At 38.7% G+C, this 21,867-nt stretch overlaps 2 protein-coding genes across 2 annotated transcripts in view; both read left to right on the top strand.

Moving 5' to 3' along the window:
• LOC118427357 (von Willebrand factor A domain-containing protein 8-like) overlaps nucleotides 1–13,016 on the top strand; it is a 29,237-nt gene extending 16,221 nt beyond the window's left edge. The window contains exons 22-42 of the mRNA XM_035837103.1: nucleotides 139–250; nucleotides 696–834; nucleotides 2,001–2,194; nucleotides 2,598–2,708; nucleotides 3,171–3,235; nucleotides 3,691–3,816; nucleotides 4,136–4,212; nucleotides 4,631–4,803; nucleotides 5,109–5,289; nucleotides 5,619–5,709; nucleotides 5,882–6,086; nucleotides 6,246–6,354; nucleotides 6,705–6,814; nucleotides 7,493–7,539; nucleotides 7,679–7,787; nucleotides 8,341–8,466; nucleotides 9,187–9,345; nucleotides 9,767–9,865; nucleotides 10,059–10,142; nucleotides 10,953–11,107; nucleotides 11,627–13,016. Of these exons, the coding sequence (XP_035692996.1) occupies nucleotides 139–250; nucleotides 696–834; nucleotides 2,001–2,194; nucleotides 2,598–2,708; nucleotides 3,171–3,235; nucleotides 3,691–3,816; nucleotides 4,136–4,212; nucleotides 4,631–4,803; nucleotides 5,109–5,289; nucleotides 5,619–5,709; nucleotides 5,882–6,086; nucleotides 6,246–6,354; nucleotides 6,705–6,814; nucleotides 7,493–7,539; nucleotides 7,679–7,787; nucleotides 8,341–8,466; nucleotides 9,187–9,345; nucleotides 9,767–9,865; nucleotides 10,059–10,142; nucleotides 10,953–11,107; nucleotides 11,627–11,735 (2,581 nt within the window). The 3' untranslated portion in view covers nucleotides 11,736–13,016. The remainder of the gene's footprint in view (nucleotides 1–138; nucleotides 251–695; nucleotides 835–2,000; nucleotides 2,195–2,597; nucleotides 2,709–3,170; nucleotides 3,236–3,690; nucleotides 3,817–4,135; nucleotides 4,213–4,630; nucleotides 4,804–5,108; nucleotides 5,290–5,618; nucleotides 5,710–5,881; nucleotides 6,087–6,245; nucleotides 6,355–6,704; nucleotides 6,815–7,492; nucleotides 7,540–7,678; nucleotides 7,788–8,340; nucleotides 8,467–9,186; nucleotides 9,346–9,766; nucleotides 9,866–10,058; nucleotides 10,143–10,952; nucleotides 11,108–11,626) is intronic.
• A 1,518-nt stretch (nucleotides 13,017–14,534) lies between these two features.
• Nucleotides 14,535–21,202, top strand: LOC118426902. The gene is made up of 6 exons (XM_035836497.1): nucleotides 14,535–14,732; nucleotides 15,988–16,166; nucleotides 16,927–17,020; nucleotides 18,622–18,701; nucleotides 19,271–19,487; nucleotides 19,933–21,202. Exons 1-6 carry the CDS (start codon nucleotides 14,585–14,587, stop codon nucleotides 20,637–20,639), a joined length of 1,425 nt encoding a protein of 474 aa, XP_035692390.1. The 5' UTR covers nucleotides 14,535–14,584; the 3' UTR covers nucleotides 20,640–21,202.
• The last annotated feature ends 665 nt before the right edge of the window (nucleotides 21,203–21,867 follow it).

The following is a 21,867-nucleotide window of genomic DNA, read 5'->3' as shown; positions in this document are numbered from 1 at the left end:
TATTCCCAAGCTTAATTTCTGTGGAGATTGTGCGATATTTGAACAATCCAACTATAGGTGGAGAAATTCCTATTTGTGCTTGACCATACACACTTTGAGGGTTGACATTGACAAATGCATGAAATGTATTTGTCATAGATTCACCCTACCGGCCCCCAAACTTGTTTCTCAATGGAACATCCAGACTGGAGGCAGCAGTAAGAGGAAACTTCTATGTCCAGTGGAGGAGGAGAGACATCTGAAGATCAGGGTAAGTGTTTGTGACAAACTTAAACAACTATACTGTACATTATGTACATTAATGTTACCCATCTTGCTAGGATGCATGTATAATTGGGAAACATCCCTCTACTAAATGTAGCATTTATGTGAGTAACTGCAATTTTAGGACAATATTATTTTAAAGAAGTTGATAAACTCTAAAAACAATACATTTGATATGATTATGCTTTACACTGTAAACAGTGATGTCTACCAACTTATTTTTGGTTGGATTTACCCCTTTTTATTTGATCACATTTATAATATGGTCATGAAACGCCTAAACCCCCCAACCCAACCCCGACCCCCCCCCCCTCAATTGGCTCCATTGTTGGAGAAAGTCCTTGTTTTTGTTGTTACAGTTCAGCTTATGCCACAGAAGTACCAATCTGTAAACTAACTGAGAAAATCTTTTCCTATATTTCCCAATGAAGGGCCCTGTGACAATGCCTCTGTACAAGTTCCCAATGGAGAGAATGGAGGACAGGTCTACAGAGTTTAGTGAGCTGGTGGCCCACTGGTACATCCCCACCCACGAGACCAACATCATTGGGGATGTGGCAGTCACCAAAGGTAGGACATGTAAAACCTGTCATAATGCAGAATGCTTACTTGTTATAGCCTGAAGTCATAGGCAGGCATGGGCAACCAATCAGCACAAAGAACAGTTGACATGAACAGCCAATTAGGATCAGGGATAGTTACATTAAGATCAATCAGTACCAAAGAGAGGTCACATACAGACATGATCAGCCAATCAGTGACGAGGACAGTCACATGCAGATATGAACAGCCAATCAGCACCAAGGACAGTCACATGCAGATATGAACAGCCAATCAGCACCAAGGACAGTCACATGCAGACAGGGACAACAAATAAGCAGCAGGGACACATGCAGCCATGGACTGCAAATCAGCACAAAGGACAGAAATCAGCACAAAGGACAAAATTCAGCACAAAGGACAGAAATCAGCACAAAGGACAGTCATGCTTAGACATGAACAGCAAATCAGTAACAAGAATAGTAACATACAGACATGAGCATCCAGTTAGCACAAATGATATAGGTGGACAGGTGACAAGCAGATATAATCAACCAATCAGTACCAAGGACAGGTCACATGCAGATATGAACAGCCAATCAGGTTAAGCAGTCAGTACAGGGAGGGTATATTGGTGAAAAAACACCAGCTGGACAAGGGTTAAGCTAGTAACAGAGTACAAAAGGTTACAGAGCTTCTGAGACTATCATAATGATATATTTCCTTGCATCTCTATGAAGCTTTTTAAAGTCAAGTCAAGTCAAGTCAAAGTTTATTGCACAACATTTGTAAAAGAGTACAATGTAAGGCAAACTAAGTACTAGTATATTGTATAAGTACAATATAAATAAATATAAGAGAAACCAAGTATATTGTATAAGACAACTAGCTATATAGTAGAACTAAACTGGTAACGTAAGAATACATGTAGGTTTAAGCATATGCAATATTTGAAGAAACACAGTATACAATGTGAAACAAATCCAGATTGTTGCAACAGACGCCTGAACAGACTACTAACTGATAACATAAATCTATTATGTACTACACTAAGGCTCTATTTTATACAATCAATATAGATAGGAGGTTCAGTAAGGATTTTCATATCTGGTACATGTATATGTACATTCAAATGACATTGTTTACAATATTAAGTTGTTATAATGAAAGTAATCCATCATTTTTGTTTTTTTCAGGGTCCGCGTCTGACATAGTTCATGTGACCACCCTGAACCCCATCTCAGTCTACAGTATGAACACCAATGGGAAGACCATACGACAGATTGACCTTTACGATGTCTTTCCCGGTCTGAGGTCATGGCAGCCCAGTGTGAAGGTGGCAGCGCTCGGAGGTCCCTTAGAAGGCCAGGTGCTTCTACATGAAGAAAAGGTTTGTCTTAAACAGACAACATTAGTGAAAAGTTCAAATGGTAGTCAATAGGAAGGATTCCAACCATTTGCTTTGTGGAATTTGCTTATAATATTAGTTTTTATAACATTAGATTTCTTATTGCCTTCAAAGTTCTTGAAAGGCACTATGGTGTCAATGAGATATTCCTCAAATTACATGTATTCATATAAAGAAAAATTACAACTACAAATCCCCCAAATTATTTACAAAAAGGAAAATGAGTACTACATACCAGGTGTATGTGTTTTAAGAGCCACAAAATGAATCTGGTTACAAAAGGAATCTTAGTTTATGATCACAGTATAGTGAAGATGTAGAAAAGAGAAACACTGTTAGTAACTGTAACTTCCACCTAATGTTTATATATTAAACACTGTTTCAGACCAATGTAGTGTTACTGATTGACAGCATGACAGGGGACCTCAGGAGACTGTTTCTCACCAATGTGGTGGAGAATGCTACAAGGAAGGTCTCCAGCTACTTCAGTGAACAGGTAACAATGATTTAATGGGCCTGAAGCTTGTAATACATCTAATTTATGAGTGAAAAAAGCCAGACCAATCTTTAAGTTGGATGCATTTTATATGATTTCTGAAGGACTGATCTTTAAAAGTTATTCGCTCATTCTTTTAAGTACTCTTTTAAGCATTTGCTGTCTAATCTAGAAAAAAAGTGAAGTGCTGTCCTTGGTTCTGAACTAATGTTGTATGAACAGATGTCCAATGGAAAGTAATGTATTACCATCTTGAAATGCAGCAACAGTTACTGTTCAGTATCATTACCTGTATTAATTCCTTAAAATGTTCCTCAGATGGTACAATTATTTATATATATGATGTGAAAATGGAAACATTTGACACTGTCTGGTAATAATAAGTCTTGATACTATCATATACTAGTAGATACAATAAGACATAATATCTTAACACTAATTCTTTTTTTTTTCACACTTAAGGAGAAGTACAAAATGTGCTCTGAATTTGCTGATGAGAACTGGGTCGTCTTCTTTCAAGAAAATGGGTAAGAAGTTTCAGAGTAGAAAGAAGTTGCTGAATTTGAATAACTCAATGTTTTCTTTTCCCTTTTACTTTTCATATTATATGAATAATATACATGCATAACAATTAAGAGTGAATTACTGTAATGTCCAAATCTTGGTGGTTGCAACTTGCAACCCCTTCCAACATTATGACATTTTATATGAAGCATAGCATTGCATGTATTGTACGTAATATCAATTTGAAAGTAGCTTCCTTAAAATTGAAAAACAAAATTATAAAAAACACTACGAATAATGACATGCCACAATGTTATAGAAACTACCATTGATGGATACATGTCATAAAATGTCAATGACAGCAGTAATGAATAGAATGTTATAGATAAAACATATTTCGAAGCTGGTGTGTTATGCCGAACGGCGGTTATACCGGCTATATAGATACAGATACAGAATTTATGGAATGTCCTAACAGGAACAAGTTGGACGTGGTGAATGTCCTGGATGGTACGGCCTACTCTGTGTCCGTCCCACTGACCATAGCAGACGTCCACCTGGTTTCAGCTGATCACTTCCTGCTCACAGATGCAGATAAAAACAAGTAGGACATTCAGTATCTTTTATGTAAAGAATCTCATAAGTACCAATGTACATGAGTTGTAACTGTGGAGTTGCCATCTTAATATTGTTTTGTGAATACAATGTACAATGGTGTCATTTTCTGTTGTGATGTCTTATCAATTATGATTTTTTTAAAGGAAATAACCAAAAACTTGCTATGTCCAAGGTTTTGCAAAGAGCTACTCGTACCTGTAGTTAGATATTCAGCGAGTTCCTTGAATGTATATGTGCAATTTCATACAGATTGCTCAAAAACAGTTTGTATACTGAAGATATGTATATGAAATACTTTATTCCAGGAAGTTTCTCCTAACAAGACCATATGAAGGTTCTCCTGTGAGCCAATTACATGCCATCAATGAAGATGGGATAGTTGGTAAGCTTTTGTACATGATAGTTTTATCTAATGCTAGCAACCTGCTTTAATTTGTCACACAATGTAGCTATCACAATTTAGATAAAGTGAAAGAATATTGAAAATACAGTATGCAGTATAATGATTGTGAATAGTTCAAAAGAGGCAAAAATCGTAAATTTATTATTAATGTCCTCTTATCATCTAATGTTGAAAGCTTGTTTAAACATTTTTGATGGATGCATTTTACTATAATGATTATAGTTGCACCACAAAACTGCTCATTGGTTTATACAGTTTGAGTTAGTGATGATTTAAATCAGTGAACACAACAGATGAGACGATCCTATTGGTGCACGCAATAACGTTATATGTTTAAAGGCTTCTTTCAGCATAAGATTTGCAAACAAAAATCCACTCTTTTTTGTCTGTTTGCTAGTTGGCCAGGAAACTCTCCTTGTGAAGCCTGCTCAAGTGAATGCGGTCGGAAGGGAAGGTCTCTCTGACAGTCAGCTGAGCACAGCGCTGGATCAGAAGATCAGTTCTCCCAACAGGATTGTCGGAGACGAGGCCAACTATGCTTCCATTATCATTGGCTTCCCCGAGTTACTGGTAAGATTTTGAAATTCAGCATTCATTTTTGATTCACCTCTGTATGTGATGGCTAAAACATTTGGAATGAAAGACTAAACTTTACAAAACTTGAACTGAATCGATCAGGACTTAACCTGAATTACCATATAGCAAGGCAACATCAACCAATCAGAAGACCCCATTTCCGTAACACATTCTGGCGAGCCGGGTCTCAAATGAATTTCTAGGTAAATGGCAATATATAGAGGGATATATGCCATGAATAAGGTTGATATGATGAATGCTTTCAATAATAGATCATTTTTTCTTCTTTCTTTTCACAGTCTGGGAATGAAGTTTACACTTTCCCGAGAAAAGCAGAGGATGAAAATGAAGACCCCACCAAGCAAGACCCGTTCTTTAAGGGCAGACCCAAACCTCCCAACAGAGAGACAGAGGTCCTCCCTGGCTCAGGACAAGTCGTCAGGATTGTTCCTCATTGGAAGGCACCGAAAGAACTCAAAGGTTCTGTTTGAGAATTTCTAAATAATCAAATTTTAAATAACTGCGCATGGAAATATCAATCATTTTTGGTAGATTTGACTTTGGCAGGGTCAGTTGGATGTTGAGATGATCGAGACAATGTTACTTGGTGAAAAAGATTATAGTCAGTACTGAAATCATGTCATTTATTGCTCGTGGTCAATAGATCATCGTTTTCTCTATAGTGGCCACCTGTCTATAGTGGCCACATTTCTCCAGTCCCCTGAGTGCCCACTATAGACAGGTTTGACTATATCTATATTTTGAGAGGGAAACATGTTTTTGGAACTAAATCTAGACTTTATTTATAGGAGAACTTGGTCACCTGACCCACAGTTTTGCTGGCTTACTAGAAGTTGTAGACATGGGTGCCAAGAAGGTTCGCTATATTCCAATCCCAAGGTGAGGTTTGATATCACTTCTTAGAAATATCCGTGTTGCTCATTCAATGAAATTGTATTGCATCAAGACTTAAACAACTCAGGAAAAAATTGCTGATTTTTTTGTCGTAATCTTAGACAAATATATCCTTGCAACATTATATGATTTGTGCCATATGTTTTGCTATTTATAGAGCCCAATCAGTGTCTCCGTATGTCTCCTGGCTGGCCAACATGTCTGATGTCAACGTTGTCATGGCAACAGCCAGCCGTGAGGGGCTGGTTACCGTGGACGCAGGAGGGTGTGTCAGGCTGTGGGAGACGGGATTGGCCAATCTGGAGAGGTCCCTTGGGGAATGGAGGCACATGATTGGTCAACAGGATGGCAGACCCCTTCAGGTGCAAATGTGTTTCTCTAACTGAAAGCATTTTCACTCACTTGTTGCTTTTGTTTGAAAGGTATAATCCTTATAGAGAATATTGAAACAAAGAATGTCTGTTAGTATTCTATGCTTGGCAGACACACAACTTTATTTGGACTCTTTGTGGCGTATGTAGGTAACCTATGAACGTGAACTTGGGAAGAAACCAGAAAGCCCCAAACATGGAAAGGTGGATCCTACAGGTGCTCCACATGTAGGTGGGAACACATGGGCAGGTGGAACAGGTAACAACTTACATCATTTTGTCTTTTAAAATGCCATGTAGTCTAGCACTGCAATGTAGTATCATATTTCATCGGGTCACATTTTAGCCTGCAATGATAAGTAGCATCTACCAACCTCTTATTTCTAGACATTATGTAATATATTTTCCTATGTATACCATGCAGGTGTTTCAAATAATTCTGGATAAATCTTACTCCGCTGGCTCTGCACTGTTGTTTATATAGTTTGCTTGCACTTCTTTTAATTTGATTGGGCTGTAAAAGATTGACATTTCTTAGGCTAAAAATAATCTACCTGCATGGACTATTATATAGTGATTCTATAATGTCTCCCCATAATGTCTCCCCAGGTGGCAGAGATACAGCAGGGTTAGGAGGTATTGGTGGTCCCTACAGACTGGATGGGGGAAACCCTGTGTACCAGGTACCTGACTGGGAGAAAGAACAGGTTCCAGAGGAGGTAACACACTTCTTTCCTTTACATAGTACATGTTGTAACATGTAAAAGGATTAGAAAAATGTTAGTCTAATCAAGGTCTGTCCTTGGTGCTGAATTCAATATATGTTGTGTGAACAGCCATCCAGTGGAAAATCATGCTACATCATATGAAGATGAAGCAATGGTTGAAGTAGTATTCCTTGTATTCCCATGTGGCATGTCCCACACAGATTGCGATACTTACAAGTGCAATGAAAGTAGATTTGCATGGTACATTTGTAGCAATATACAGCTTGGAATATCTTACATGCAATGAATGCACACAGTACATATAGATGTCCATATATAACCTCCTTGCTCTTACTAGAAGTAGAAACACAAACATTGTTGAACATACACTGATACGAGGGGCGTTCAAGAAGTAATCCACCTGACCCACTTCCAGTTGTCTGATCTAGATGAAATTTTGCATATGTAATGATTCATATCTCTATGGGTAATGTTGCAAAAAACAGCTCTGAACTAATTTTGGTTTTTGATTTAAAGGTGTTTGAACTGAGTCAGGTGTGAAATGGACCAGGTGTAAAATGGAGCCAGTTGAGTGTCGCGCAGTGATCCCCCTCGTAGATATAGTCTTTTCTACTCTATTATGATCATTATTATCATTAAAATGTTTCTTTTCCCCTTTTTTTGGATCAGGTTAAAAGGGCAGCCAGAGAAATGGCCAAGAAAGCTTTTGAAGAAAGGTAAGAAGTACATGTTGGATTCCATTGTACTCTAGCAATAGGTCAACCTTGCAAGTTTGCTTTTGTTTTTCTGTCCCTCACTGATGCACTCACTTTGAAACAATCATATTCCAGAAGTTGACAAGATCTATTGTTTCAGGTTGAGAGAGATAAAGATGAGTAAGTATGATGCTGAGTCGTATGAGAAGATCTCAGGAGGAGTGAAGAGACAGGTGCAGTCTCTACGTGTCATCCTGGACAGTCTGCAGGTAAGATATGGAGACTTACTCTAAGTCTATTTATATACATTGTAATATATACATACTTTTGTGGTTTTATTTTACAGTAGGAGAAAAAATCAGGTTGTCGTAGTGCTTTCAAGTTAATGGGTGAAACAATTTTGTACTGAAGAATATTGCATACACAGGAGACATATTTACAGTGTCACAAAACCATTAGAATGAATATATCATAACACTTTAAGATGACAGTTTTATGTTGACTGTTTTATGTTGATAGGTAGCATCCACTATTATAATTCCCATGTGGGCCATGATACTCGGACACCAAGAAAATGTTTACAGTTATAGAGGTCCTCTCAAGATTGTCTTCAACACCTAAGTATCTGAAGTGTACATATTTTAGAATTTCTGAATCAAATGCTACATTCTTTGAATCACTTTAGACTCTGGCAACTGGTGGAATTATGAGAGTTGATGTTATGCTATCTACAGCTGTATGTGTGAGAATAAGAAATCAATTTGAAGTTTTTAACAACTGCAGTGGTGTAAACAATAATCATGATGTTTAAACTGTATCCAGGCTAAGAGTAAAGAGCGCCAGTGGCTGAAGCACCAGACATCAGGGGACCTGGACGAGGCTAAACTGATTGAAGGACTGACGGGGGAGAAGGCTATCTACAAAAGGAGGGGGGAACAGGAACCTGAGGTATACAGTCTTACAAAGTCTTGCTCGAAAAGAGTAGGGGTCCTTCCCGGTGTGAGTGGTTCAACCCTACAGTGCTATGGCCACAACTGGGGCAATTACTGTTGTATTGAGGTCACCTGAGTTAGCACCCAAATGGCAACTGCTCCAGACCCTTGCGATATAGCCCTGCCCTAGCCTATTGTAAGCTCCTCGCAATTCAGCCCCTGGCTGCCAAGAGAGACTAGTCGGCCCACCCAATAACAAATAACAATATACGTCGATGTAGGTTAGACATCCAGGTAATAAAATACGCCATAACAAAATATGTTAACCTGCTGAAGTCTGTGGGCGCTTTAAAGGAAGCATTCTGTATTCTTTGAAATGGTAGTTTAAAGTTATACAGGTTAAAATGGCACTGAGACTTTTCCGTGACCTTTGAAATTAGATGATTGTCAAGTGCTAGACTGATGTCACAAGTTTATCACAAATTTTGAGAATTTTTTTAACACAATTGTTATATTATGGATTTAAAATCGTAATTACAATACTGAGATGTCCAATGGGGGTCCCAAGTAAAAAGGGAATGGCTAGCAAACCCTCTGTGTAAAAATATGCCCTGCTACTGAAACAGCAAAGAAACTTGCTGCCATATGTGTCACTAGGCACTACAATGTTCTAAACAAGGGAACAAATAATTTTGACAAACATGATCATAGTGTTCTTCCTATTCCCCCAAATCAGTTGGGCGCCCCACAGGAGAAACCCAAGAGGTTACGTCTTGTCGTGGACGTTAGCGGCAGCATGTACCGCTTTAACGGGATGGACGGACGTCTGGAGAGAATGATGGAGGCCGCCTGTATGGTCATGGAGGCTTTCGAGGGGTACGAGCAGAAATTCAAGGTAGATTTCATCTTCAACTCTTTGAAGATATTAATTGCATGAGAAAAATAGTACAGGCTGTATTGAAATCAAGTCCATGTTTAGGCAGTTACTGAAATGCATTCAAGAAACCACCCATTGTCATATTAGGCAATGCAAGATAGTGGGATAGAGTTCATACAAATATTTATTATCTAGAAGAATGTAATATATTTTGCCTTTTAAGTTTGTTCAAGTTTTAGATTAATTTTTCCCTGTTTTCTGCTATACTGCTACATTTCTGAAACAAAGATACTATTTGACTGATAACCATTCAACCATTGGACATTTTCCAACCATGTTAGGTGACTTTTGTGTCTTATCTTGTGAGTATTTAATGTTACGTTTTGTTATGTAATGAAATGTAGAGTATTTCTCACTACCTCACTTTTTCCATTACCAGTTTGAGATCTATGGTCACTCTGGAGATGGTTACAACATTCCTGTCATCACAGAGAAGAAGATGCCACAAAACAACAAGGACAGACTGGATGCACTCAAGGTATGCAACTCGAACAACAAGTATCTGTATTTTTCTATGTAGTGAAGTGCCTTTCCCAAGGATAACGATCAATGACATATCAGTGGATTTGAACCCCGGACCTCTGGGTTCCAGATCAGACATCCTGCCGCTACGCCACCCACCCAACTGTTGACACTTTTGTTCAGCTAATCACAAGTGTTCCATTTTTCAGACTATGCATGCCCACTCCCAGTTCTGTATGAGTGGAGACCACACTTTAGAGGCCACAGAACATGCCATCTCCAACATTGTAAAGGTATGAGTAGGGCTACATTATGTTTGACGTCTGTTACTTGTAGCTCTTTCAGTAGACTGGGCTCTTTTGTAAGCATATCTTCTATATGTTTGTCAAATGTATTCTTCCTGCCTACGTGAGTGTACATTGTAACTAATTATGGTTGGGAATTTGTGACATTGTCCTAATATGGCAACTTGCATGCAAAGTATATATACTAGCCTGTATACTACTAATGTACAATGTACATGTTCAACTTCTTGCTTCTGAAGACATTTTTCAGGGGTTTGTTTGTTTATTTCGATCTCCAATTAGAGTTACAATTATTATCATAACTCTATTCTTCCTGGAGTCGTCCATCAACATTACAAATTAAAACCATCAAATAACATAAAGTCAACAAAAGTACATGTATACTGTATGACATAAGAAAAACTGAACTGAACTGATTACAAAAATGTAACATAAACTCAGTAAACAGGCTGCCTAAGCATTTGCACGAACCCTAGGAAATTTGTACAAATATTATGTGATATGCACAAATCACTATGCAAAAGCGCACGAATCTTATGAAATTTGCACGAATCACTATGCAAAAATGCACAAATCTTATGAAATACGCACAAATCAATTCGTACAAATTTCATAATATTTGTGCGTTTTCGCATAGTGGTTCGTGTGTATCACATAATATTCGTACGAATTTCATAGGGTTCGTGCAAATGCTTAGGCACCCCTGGTTATAAATGTGTAAGATTTTCTAATTGCACAAAGAAGATACATGTACATTCTAATGATGAAATGTGTTGTATTTTCCCTGCTGTATTCCAGGATGAGGCAGATGAGTACTTTGTGATCGTGTTAAGCGATGCTAACCTGGACAGATACGGCATCTCTCCCCGACTCTTCTCAAAGGCACTGACAGCAGATGAGAACGTTAATGCCTTCGCCTTGTTCATTGGAACACTGGGAGACCAGGCAGAAAGGCATGTACTGATAATATATTAGGCTATGTTCATGATGCAAAAAGCAAAACTGTTTCATCCGTTTTCTTAAGCCAAGATTGTCATCATGAACTCACCATGATGGATTCCTGTCTAATTTTTCTGAACCAGCCATAGAGGTAGTCTTGAAAAGTTTTGTGATAAGCCATATTTGCAAATTGTCATCATGAAAAAAAGTGGTTTGAATCAGGTTTGCTTTCGGGTATGAGGGGCCATAGTTTGTGGCATCAGTCAGAAAAGTGAAAATTTTCAGTTCTCAATTGTTTATTTCAGATGTGTTTTAACTTGTGAAATCAGTATAATTTTGTTCTGCCTGCCAATTCGAGTTTTCCTTTGGGCATAGTTTCTGAAAGTCCCTTAGCAAGCTAAGGGTATCTTTGACTAGGTCAGTTCCTAAAGACTTCTTCTATTTACATGCTCATGTCATCCATATAATCAAATCAACTTGGTCCTATAAGTTACGTTATTCCTTATGACAAAACTGTTATTTTCTGCCTGCAGATTGACTCGAAGTCTCCCAGCAGGAAAGGCCTTTGTCTGCCTGGACACCAAGAACATCCCCCAGGTCCTGCAGCAGATCTTCACATCAACCATGCTGGCTACAAAATAGATTATACATTAACTACCAACAACATACTATTCTCAAGTGTGTCCATAGTGTAACTATAATATTAGCATGAAAGTTCATCTGTCTTGGTAAATAAAATCATGAAAAAAATGTTCTCCAACTTAGCAAATTTCATTCACCAGAATCTTTGAATCTCTCAATCTTCTCAGCTATCTGACCCAGGTGCTGTAGACGAGAATCTAGAAGGTTGGTGTGTTCAGATGTACATGTAGATGGCTTCCTTCACTTTTCTCACAAATTCTGTGATTGAAATGACTCAAGTTGGATAACAGTTTATTTTTCTCATTAGATTGAATTTCTCAAGTGTATCCCTAATATAATCATAAAATATCTTGATAATTTCATCAGGTTGGGTCACTGGATAACAGGGTTTTTTAAAATTCACAACCAATATATTATACTAGTATACAATCATATGTTATGTATCAAATCTTTGTGCCTACTTAAGGTTCTCTCTACATATCTATAGTAACCATACAGAGGTAGAGTTGCACTTCTGGAAAGAATTGCTTTATTCCTTGTCACCTTATTCTATTTTACATATATTAAGTAAAGGCTCCTGATACAAAAAGTTACTGAAGCAATCATAACTGCATACAGTGTAAGTTTAATTTGTAGATGGTCAGATGCTGCAGACAACATTCATTATCTTTTGTCAGTGACAAAACTTATGTATTGTGTGTCTTATTGCCTTGGTGTCTAACATTCATTGAACAATCCTACAAGTTCTAAGTGGTACTAGTATTTTGGACATTGCTATTTTATTACCCTCAAGCTAACTCTAACATGGAAAGATACGATGATGGAAACAAGTGATAATATTTTTATCAAAGTACATTTTGCCAAGCTATAATATGTATACTGTAAGAAATAAGATTTTTCTGTGGTATATCTTATTTATGTACAATTTTATGAACTCTGTTGAGCAGAGTGTTTTAATCATGACAGGTAGAGTTGGTTTGACTTTGGTTAAGTCCGACAATGAGATATTATATAGAATATGGTGATTTGTCATCTATGTCATTTTTTGTTGGATTATTGTATTCAAGTTCTCGAGTGAAACAAGCCATAGTGACTGATCATGAATATTGTATTACAGCATGAAAACAATGGGATATTGATTGTCAGATTTTAGTCACGAATCATTCATCTGATGAAGGTCGGAGTATTCGGCCGAAAATTTATGGTGAGTTTCTTTCTTTGTGTTGAAACAAAGTTTAAACTGTTCACTATAAACATTACCCATATTCAGGAAAATAAGAAGCCGTGTGAGTTGCTTCTTTCCATCAAAAGTACATTAATGTAGTATTTCCGATGCCTCAACTTTTTTCCGCTCGACCAAGGCTTGGCTCGACGAAAACAACTCGTTGGAAACAATCCGGGTGCCTATGTGTCAATTGCGCCACTTAGCGGATTAAAAAAGAACGACACAGGAGTAATGCAGTAGTACAAATACGATTCTTCATTGATTATCTAAGAGCGACCCCTAGCAGTCAATGACATAAATGCAGCAAATTGACTGCATTGTAATAATAGTTGCACGTTGATTGGCCAATTAATTTTCCGTAACCAATCAGCACATAACATTCTTTGATGTGCGGTAACATCGATGGGATCAGTATGTACATTGACATAACCAATCAGCGTCTTCGTCACCTTGAGACCGCAGAACACAGTTTTTATCCTCAGTGAAAATTAGTGCGACCGTTCCCGAGAAACTTCTAGAACTTATTCACGTTGTTCAAAGAGGTTAAAACAGCCATTTCTAACTTTATCGTGACGCCATGAAGGCTTGAACTTTCTGTATGGCGGTATAACAAGTCGGTTTTTAGATATTATGAATAAGCGATAAGATTGATTAACAAGTTTTCTAGCCAGCGTATTGATATTATGATGCACGTCACCTTTACAGCTGACTGCCTGACAAATTTAGTTGCAGTTCTACTTTATTCCGCTGAGTAACAGTGGCGTCCTTGGACCGTGGCAAGTGATGTATCGGACGTCTCGGCAACCGGAAGAGGACATTCAATAAACCTCTCCGTCAACGTGAAAAACGTACGGTTGGATATCTTAGAAGTGAAAAATTACTCAAAGAACCTTTCTTTTTATAGCACGGAATACTCCTCTATACACATGTATTTTTCAGGTCTCTTCACGCTGATAGAATAAACAAACACCGAGTTGATATTTGCCGCAAATGTCTGTGTCTGACTTCGGTTGGAGAGGTAAAAGGCAGTGGAAGGAGAGGGATGGGCCCCGCCTTCCAATACGACAGGGTCGAAAAGACAATAGGACTACATTTTCATTTTTTTTTCAAAAAATGTGACTAGTATAGGGAGATTATTTAATAAGAATTGTGCTGTAGCGTTACAAACAAAACAAATGTTGAACTAACTATGATTTGAAAATACCGCAGCCGGTGAACTTAAGTAGATGTTACAACTTTATCAACCATACTAATTAGTGGGGGAAATAGCGCGGAATGATTTAATGATGCAGTCTGTTCTATATCTCTAAATCACCATTCAGTCGGAACGACATCTTTAGATTTCAAGAACATGTCGTTTCTTGTCAAAGTTGCCCAAGAATAGTCTGTCGGTTTCCTTTATTCAACCTCCTTGGTTTAAGTAGACATTCATTCATTCATTGTGCCACTCGATCGTTGTGCAATTTCCCCATTAACCATTTCTATGTATATTTTTTGGTCAATTCTTCATTATAATACCACCCTCAACGATTGGTTTCTCCCAAACTGGCCCGGTGTCTATAAATTGTACCCAGTAGTCTGACCGGTTTTATTCGAGTAGATCGCTCCGCTGTAACGTTACAGGATGGCGGATCAGTGTACCGAGATTCGGCATAGTTTTCCCTCGAAAATGTTGCTGAAACACCGCAGGCCGATATCACTCCTCGTTGTACTCCTGCTTGCTGCGGGATGCATTTACTTCACAGCAGGCTACATTTCTTACGGCTTCAGAGGTAAACAACTTTTTCCCTGGTCAACAGTATGTATACAAAAATTTAGCCAGTTACTACCGGATTGTAGTCTGTGGAGTACAGTTTGCGCAGAGTTATAATATGTAGACTACCTGTGTATAAATTTTACGAAATGATATTCTATGTGCAAAGTTCTGTGAAATTCGTCGTAACATATGTATTGAGAATGTGACGTTTCTGCTATGTGCAACACATATGCTTATCACCGAGCAAAACACAAGGAATGGGGGCGGAGCCTAATAAATGCTTTCCTCGCTAATAGGCTGATAAAACAGGTTTCCACATACTGTCGTAACGTTACACCTGATCGTTTGCATAAAAATCGCAATTTGCATAAAAATCCCAACTATAGATGCATGGCAATTGGATGGCACGATAGTATTCCAATATTTTTGATTGATTCAAGATGAAGTATTCGTAGCTAGGCTTCTGTCAAGTCTGAATTACTACTTCATCTACATTCTTCCTGTTCGCAAACCTACAAACTGTCAGATGAATGAGCTCGGATACGTTAAAACAAGTGGTTCACGCATGGGTAGCACATAGCAAACAGTGGACGATAAACTGAGTTGAGTCTGCGACAACACGTCAGATTTTATAACAGACAACTCAGCCCAAGCCAATCAGGACAACTCGGCACCAGCCAATCAGGACAACCGGCACAAAAAGCAGGTTGCTCACATCAGCACTGTGAAGATTAGTTTAGGCCACGCTGACTTAATTTTCCATGAATGACATCCGCGCGCACATTAATATTGATCTTCGCCTGTTTTAAAAAAAATGTGGCCTTATGTCGCCCCATATCATCCCTGGTCAGTTTTATTCTTACCGGAGGACCTACTCTCCAGTGTGGGGGTGGGGGGTGGAGGCACATGATCAGGGCTTCAATGGGGACACAGCACCCTTGCTTGTTCTGTCTTTAAATCAAGAATGGCGGTAAAAGCTTGATTGAAATGGCGGTAAAAATGATTGTGTCTCACAGTCTTACTGAAGTTGAACATAAGACAAACGAAGCCTGGGAAAGAATGGTCTGGATGTTTAGTCCCGTGGTTTAGCAGCACTTTTTAGTTTTGCTGGATTTTTATTTTTTTTTCGTCCGTGCGCATTAGTTTTGGGTTGTCCAGAGGATGTCATCCATAACATTAAGGCGATGTGGCCTAATAGCTAGCTACGTAGCTCGTCACGACAAAGCGGCATGATATGTATTGTAAAAATTCTCTACATGTCTTCATTTCAGCAATTCGGTACACAAACATGGTTATGCAGACCCCCAAACCAGTTGTCATTCACCACAACCCCAGAGGGAAGAACGAGAGCATCGCCTGTGTGGTCGAGAATTCTGTAGGAGGCAGTTGTGATGGGCTCGGCTTTGCCTCCATGGTTTTGCAGACGATAGACGACATCACAACATGTCTTGTAAGTGTCTCATATTTCTTCTTAGACACAGAGAGTACTAGTAGTAACTTGTTATACCAAGTGTACCAATACAACGGACCATCTTGCCAATGTCTTGGTGTTATTTCGTTAAATCTCAGAGTATTGTACTAGTATTGTTTTACAAAGTGATTTTAATATAAATTCCAACTGGAATGTACCAAATTGTGCCCGACTTTCAAAAAGGGAGGCCAATCGCCCATTTCTAGTTGAAAAAATTAAACTCACAATTCACCGTTGAAAATGTCACAAAGTTGCGCAAAACCTTCAACTTACATATTCTATAATATCTTTCCAATTAGCGAACATCATTACACCTTTTTATCGCTGCAAATTTTCTTTTACATGCACCTTTTAGCAATAACCGCTTTCACAGGTAAGAACGCATGTGCGGCGACAGGAATTCTACATGTAATGTGTCAAAGGGTAAGGTCCCAAATTTTGTAAACATTCCTTGTGTCGACCATTGTTTTGATTTGCATAACAATGTCCAGACGGTTTTGTTTTCAATTTCGGGACCTGGCCCTTTGACATATTACCTAGAATTCCTGTCGCCGCACATGCATACCTCTGTGAAAGGGATTATAGTACTTTGGTTTTTGATTAATTGGCAACGCTTAACGGCTTCCAGTAACCTGATTATCTGGGCTTCATACGCAAAGGCATCGCACATCAGTGTGACATAAAAGGAAACCAATGGCACAAATCCGAAAAAGTCAAATGATTTCTTTCTCTTACAAAGGCACGTGGGTTCGTTCCGACTGTCATTTGGGCTGATTGCGACTACTGTGGGCCGCCTGGAAACGGTCAGAACTACTGGACGTGGTACTTTGAAGGTATATTATTAAATACTTTGTTTATTTAACTGTACCAAATCTATTGCATTTCTTTATTTAGGATCGTACAATAGAGCTAGTGTTGTCCGGTGTTGCTGGCATACATTACCAAAATGTCTTTCCTTTTTTTTATTGATAGAAAATGATTTCTTAAACACAAAGTTTAATTTTCTCCTGTTTCTGTTAAGAAAAAAAAAACATGTTGTCAACGAGTTAAGAATATGGGTGGGTACCTGTACGGTGTACCGCTATAAACTGGTTTAACCTGTCCGGAAAAAAACGGACATGAAAGAATTTTTCTCACAACATTTTTCTTGAGGTAAGTTTTAAGAGACAAGTCGGTTATTTGCGTATAACGCTAGTTTACCTTAACCCTATTCAGACCGGGGGGGGGGGGGGCTTTTGAGGCCCGCGCCAACTTCGATGTCCTATAACGCCAGAACGGCTTACGCTAGAGACACCAAATTTGGTGAGTTTTCCTAAAATATTGTTGGCAACAATTTCCTGAAGTTTGACAAATTTTCCATATTTTCGTGTTGCCATGGCAACCGTTTGTTGACAGGCTGTTTTGCCAAAAATCACTATTTTTGGTTCTAACAATGTATTTTTCACATTTTTTTGCTATATTACTGCTATTTTGTTACATAAATAAAATCTTATATTAATTAGCATATCTTTCATAATTATATATGCATAAATTATGCTAATTCAATGACGTCATCAGCCTCAAATCCAAGATGGCGGACCGTATGGCCAGATCAAGAATAACAAGCTAATTATCCCTTAAAATTTGTAACTACCTGGTATTTTTTCATCAAAAACCATCAAAATAAATGAATTGAGTCTATTCCCATTGCCCTTTGTGATTATTTGTTGCAAAAAAAGTATTTTCATAAATTCAAGGTGGTGGATATAATATGGCGGAGCCCAACTGGTATCTTAGATGTGCATGACGTCATTTTATGACGTCATTTTGACGTCATTGATGTTGCTATTGGCAATGCAAGTCGTAATAAACATTATTATTCTGTTATCTGCACTTGTTTTTACATTTTTGTAGAAAAAATTGAAGTTTTCTGAGAATACCCTTTTTTCATGGGTCTGGCCAATATAATCAAATTGATGACGTCATAATTACGTCATCTTACGTCAACGTAACGTCAAACGTCAAATACTTGTCAGATATTATGTCGATATCATGTCCTTAAAATTTGGTGGCCCTACGGCACGTCGTTTTAGAGTTATAGGACTTCAAAGTGGAGGGCCTCAAAAGCCCCCCCCCCCCGGTCCAGGGATGACCAAAAAAGCCCGGTCTGAATAGGGTTAAAGCTTTATCCGCGGGGGTAACCTGTATCCGTTGTCTATAGAAAAAAAACAAGGTATTTGGGGATAGCAAGTAGACAACGGTGGTTTCAAACCGTATATTGAATATCTTGCAATTTGAGACATACCTTGACTTGATACTGTATCCCTAATTACCTTTTAACAACGAATATAGGTTACCCAACAAATAAAGGTGAACTAGCGCTAGCGTTAAGTAAATCATTGCTAGATGAGCACTATTAACGCTTGTGATTTTCATGTTTCCCTGACATGTACAGGTAGAAACGAAGATATCGTACAAGAGGCGAAGACTCGGGTGTGTATGGGACCCCATAGGATTCCCTACACCACTCCTTCGGTAGGTAGATTTCTTCCAGCTATTACCTCCATAAAAATGGAGGGCAGGTTTAGATCTTACTCCGGATGATGTATGACAATACATGTATATCTTTTAAAAACCGCTGCATTGTGTAGGTGGAGTGATCCCAATGGAAGGACGATTTTGCGCCTCCTGGTTGTTGATCTTGGTACTGAAACAGCAATTTTGTCATGTCTTTGACGTGTTGTGGTCTTGATTTTCAAGTGGCAAATAGGTGTTCACATATGGTTGAAGTTTGGTCTGTAGGTTGTTTATGTCTGCAGCTGCTTCCCGTAGTTATTAGCCAAGAAATGCACCTCGGAAACCGAGTGACGACAATTCTTCCGCACTTGAAATCGAGTGCTGACAGCCTGCCTCCGTTACGTTGTAATTTGGCAATGTTAAAAAAGTTAGGAAGTAATGACCAAAATCAACGTACAACCTCAAAAATTTTTCGATGATAGACTCTGTAATATGATACACCTGGGAAATGCAACAATCTTTTTATTATTATGAATTATGAGAAATAGGAATTCTTCTTCATTTCGTTGTTGTTGACTCCAATTTAGGTTTACCTGACACAACCAGAAGCAAGGGGCGAACTGGTGGATTTCCGGTTTGTCGACATGAAAAACAAAGTTACAGAATACTTCCAACCAATCACAGCAGAGACCCGGGCTCTTGTCAATTACGTCATATCCGGTTATCTCAAGCCATCCGCTCGAATGACGAACATGGTGGATTCTTTCTACCAATCCTACCACATGGCGGACAGCATTAATATAGGTAGGTACTAACAACAAATATTGTACCTTTTAAATACGCATTTCTACAAAGATTATTTTGCTTATCACAGTTTGTATTCATTTGACATACAAAGTCGATATAAAGATTTAAGAAAGAGGTAAGATACAGAAGAGATTTAGAGAGGCCAACGCTAAGTAACGATGGGTCAAAGAATTTGTGAGTCTATGTAATATATATAGTACATAAGCACACAGACACAAACATATTGACACATAAAAATATGTGTGGAAAGGATGTAATGTTATACACTCGCTCACACACACACACACACTCACGCAAGCCAACTGTTTATATCTTCAGACACACCTATTCGTATATAATTACACACATATATTATGTACACATTGCATTTAACACACACACACACACACACACTCTCTCTCTTTATTGCTCGCAAATCAACATGTTGTGATTATCTTTACAGGTGTCCACGTGAGACTGAAAGAAGGTCACGCTAGGGAGATGAAACTCTACCACCAGACGCCTCCCAAACTCCAAGAATTCCTTCAAGTCGTGGAACGTCTCACAAACGACATCGCCGCCAAACACCCCGGCAGGGAGATCCGGATATTCCTGGCCTCCGATCTCGACGAAGTCATCAAGGAATTCAAATCCAAGTTTGGAAAGGACAGAGTGTTGCACATCGGTGCTTTCAGGGGAGAAACATTGGAGGATCATTGGCAACGGAAGGACACTGGGCAGTTGTTGGGTGACCAGGTGTTCAGTGACATATTGCTGATGTCTAAGTGTGACCACCTTGTCCATGACGAGTCCAACGTTGCTTCAGTGACGTACTACTTCAACCCAAACCTTCAGAGTCACTACGTCAGTGGAAACGCAGCAGACTTCAGACGACTCAACGCGCAACCTCGTTTCGATCCAGAGGAACTTTTTCGCCAAGCCGTTGCCAGGGAGACGCGTAACATGGTCCTTCCTGATTGGAAAGATTCGTGGGTTCGTTTCAACGCCTGGTTTCGAGTGCTGGGGGAATTTTGGTTCTTCGAAAAAGGACTATACATGGGTGACCTGACGTGTTTCTACAAGAATATCAAATGGAGCAAATGTCGGAATGAGTTTTTAAGATCGAAGTTTGTCAGCAATAGCCACATGAAGGAATTGACTGGTTTGTAAGGTTGTTAAAATATGCATACAGGGGTCGAAATAAGGATGGGACTAGGTGCGGTGAGGTGAGGTGCTTGAAATGAATTGTGGGAAAAGATAAACTCAGATTGAGAGAAAAAATGTCAGCAAAACATAATTAAAGAAGCGCTCTTTTCTCTACAGATTCATGTGAAATCTTACTCCCAACTCCAAAATTTTTAACAACAAAGCTTTCAAAGTTTCATCATTTTTCATGACAGTTAAATGTCCAGAACATGTTGTATGCTAGTGTTTTATAATACATAAACTACATAACTGCATTGTAAAAGTGTACTTGTGCGCCATCAAAATTTGGTGCCCGGCTCCAACCCTTGAAGTGCACAATCATATACTCAGAATATTAAGCCCTGTGCATGTTCCTAGCTACAGTCAGTAGTGATTTTTGTGACATGTAAATACACTGTGTAAATACTATTGTATGTAGTTTTTAACTCCTAGCAAATTTTTTAAATAAAGTCAAAGAAATGAGGCAACATTATGTTTCTTACAATCTATCAACACTCAATTTATTCAAAAACATCCTTTACCATATGTGCATTAGAAAATAAGTTTGCGTGATATCAACATCAACAAACATGTACATGTATATATACATTCAGCAGGAAAATCTACAATACGGGTGTCGTACCACGAGATTGGAGAACAGCAAATGTTACCCCAGTCTATAAGAAGGGGGAACGTTATCGTCCTGAGAATTACAGGCCAATTTCCCTTACCAGTATTCCATGTAAGATAATGGAGCATATTGTTACTAGTACGATTATGTCTTATGTAGAAGAAAATGAAATCATATGTAAAGAGCAGCATGGGTTCAGACGCCGCCATTCCTGTGAAAGCCAGTTACTCGGACTTGTGGATGACTTGTCTGTTGACCTTGAACAGGGGAGACAAACAGATGCCCTAATAATGGATTTTAGCAAGGCATTTGACAAAGTTTGCCACTCCCTACTCATCCATAAGTTAAACTACTACGGCATCACAGGGTCGCTGCAGACCTGGATCCAGAGCTTCCTCACTGATCGCCGGCAAGCGGTAGTAGTGGAAGGCTCAATTTCAAGTTTTGTACCAGTAGATTCAGGAGTGCCGCAGGGATCTGTTCTAGGCCCCACCCTGTTTCTGTTATATATAAACGACCTCCCTACCAGTTTGTCGTCTATTGCTCGTCTGTTTGCAGACGACACCTTGGCACACAAAACTA

This window comes from Branchiostoma floridae, chromosome 12 (genome assembly GCF_000003815.2).
Source record: "Branchiostoma floridae strain S238N-H82 chromosome 12, Bfl_VNyyK, whole genome shotgun sequence".
Lineage (NCBI taxonomy): Eukaryota > Metazoa > Chordata > Leptocardii > Amphioxiformes > Branchiostomatidae > Branchiostoma > Branchiostoma floridae.
The sequence above is the reverse complement of the archived record's forward strand: the minus strand, read 5'-3'. Positions and strand labels throughout refer to the sequence as shown.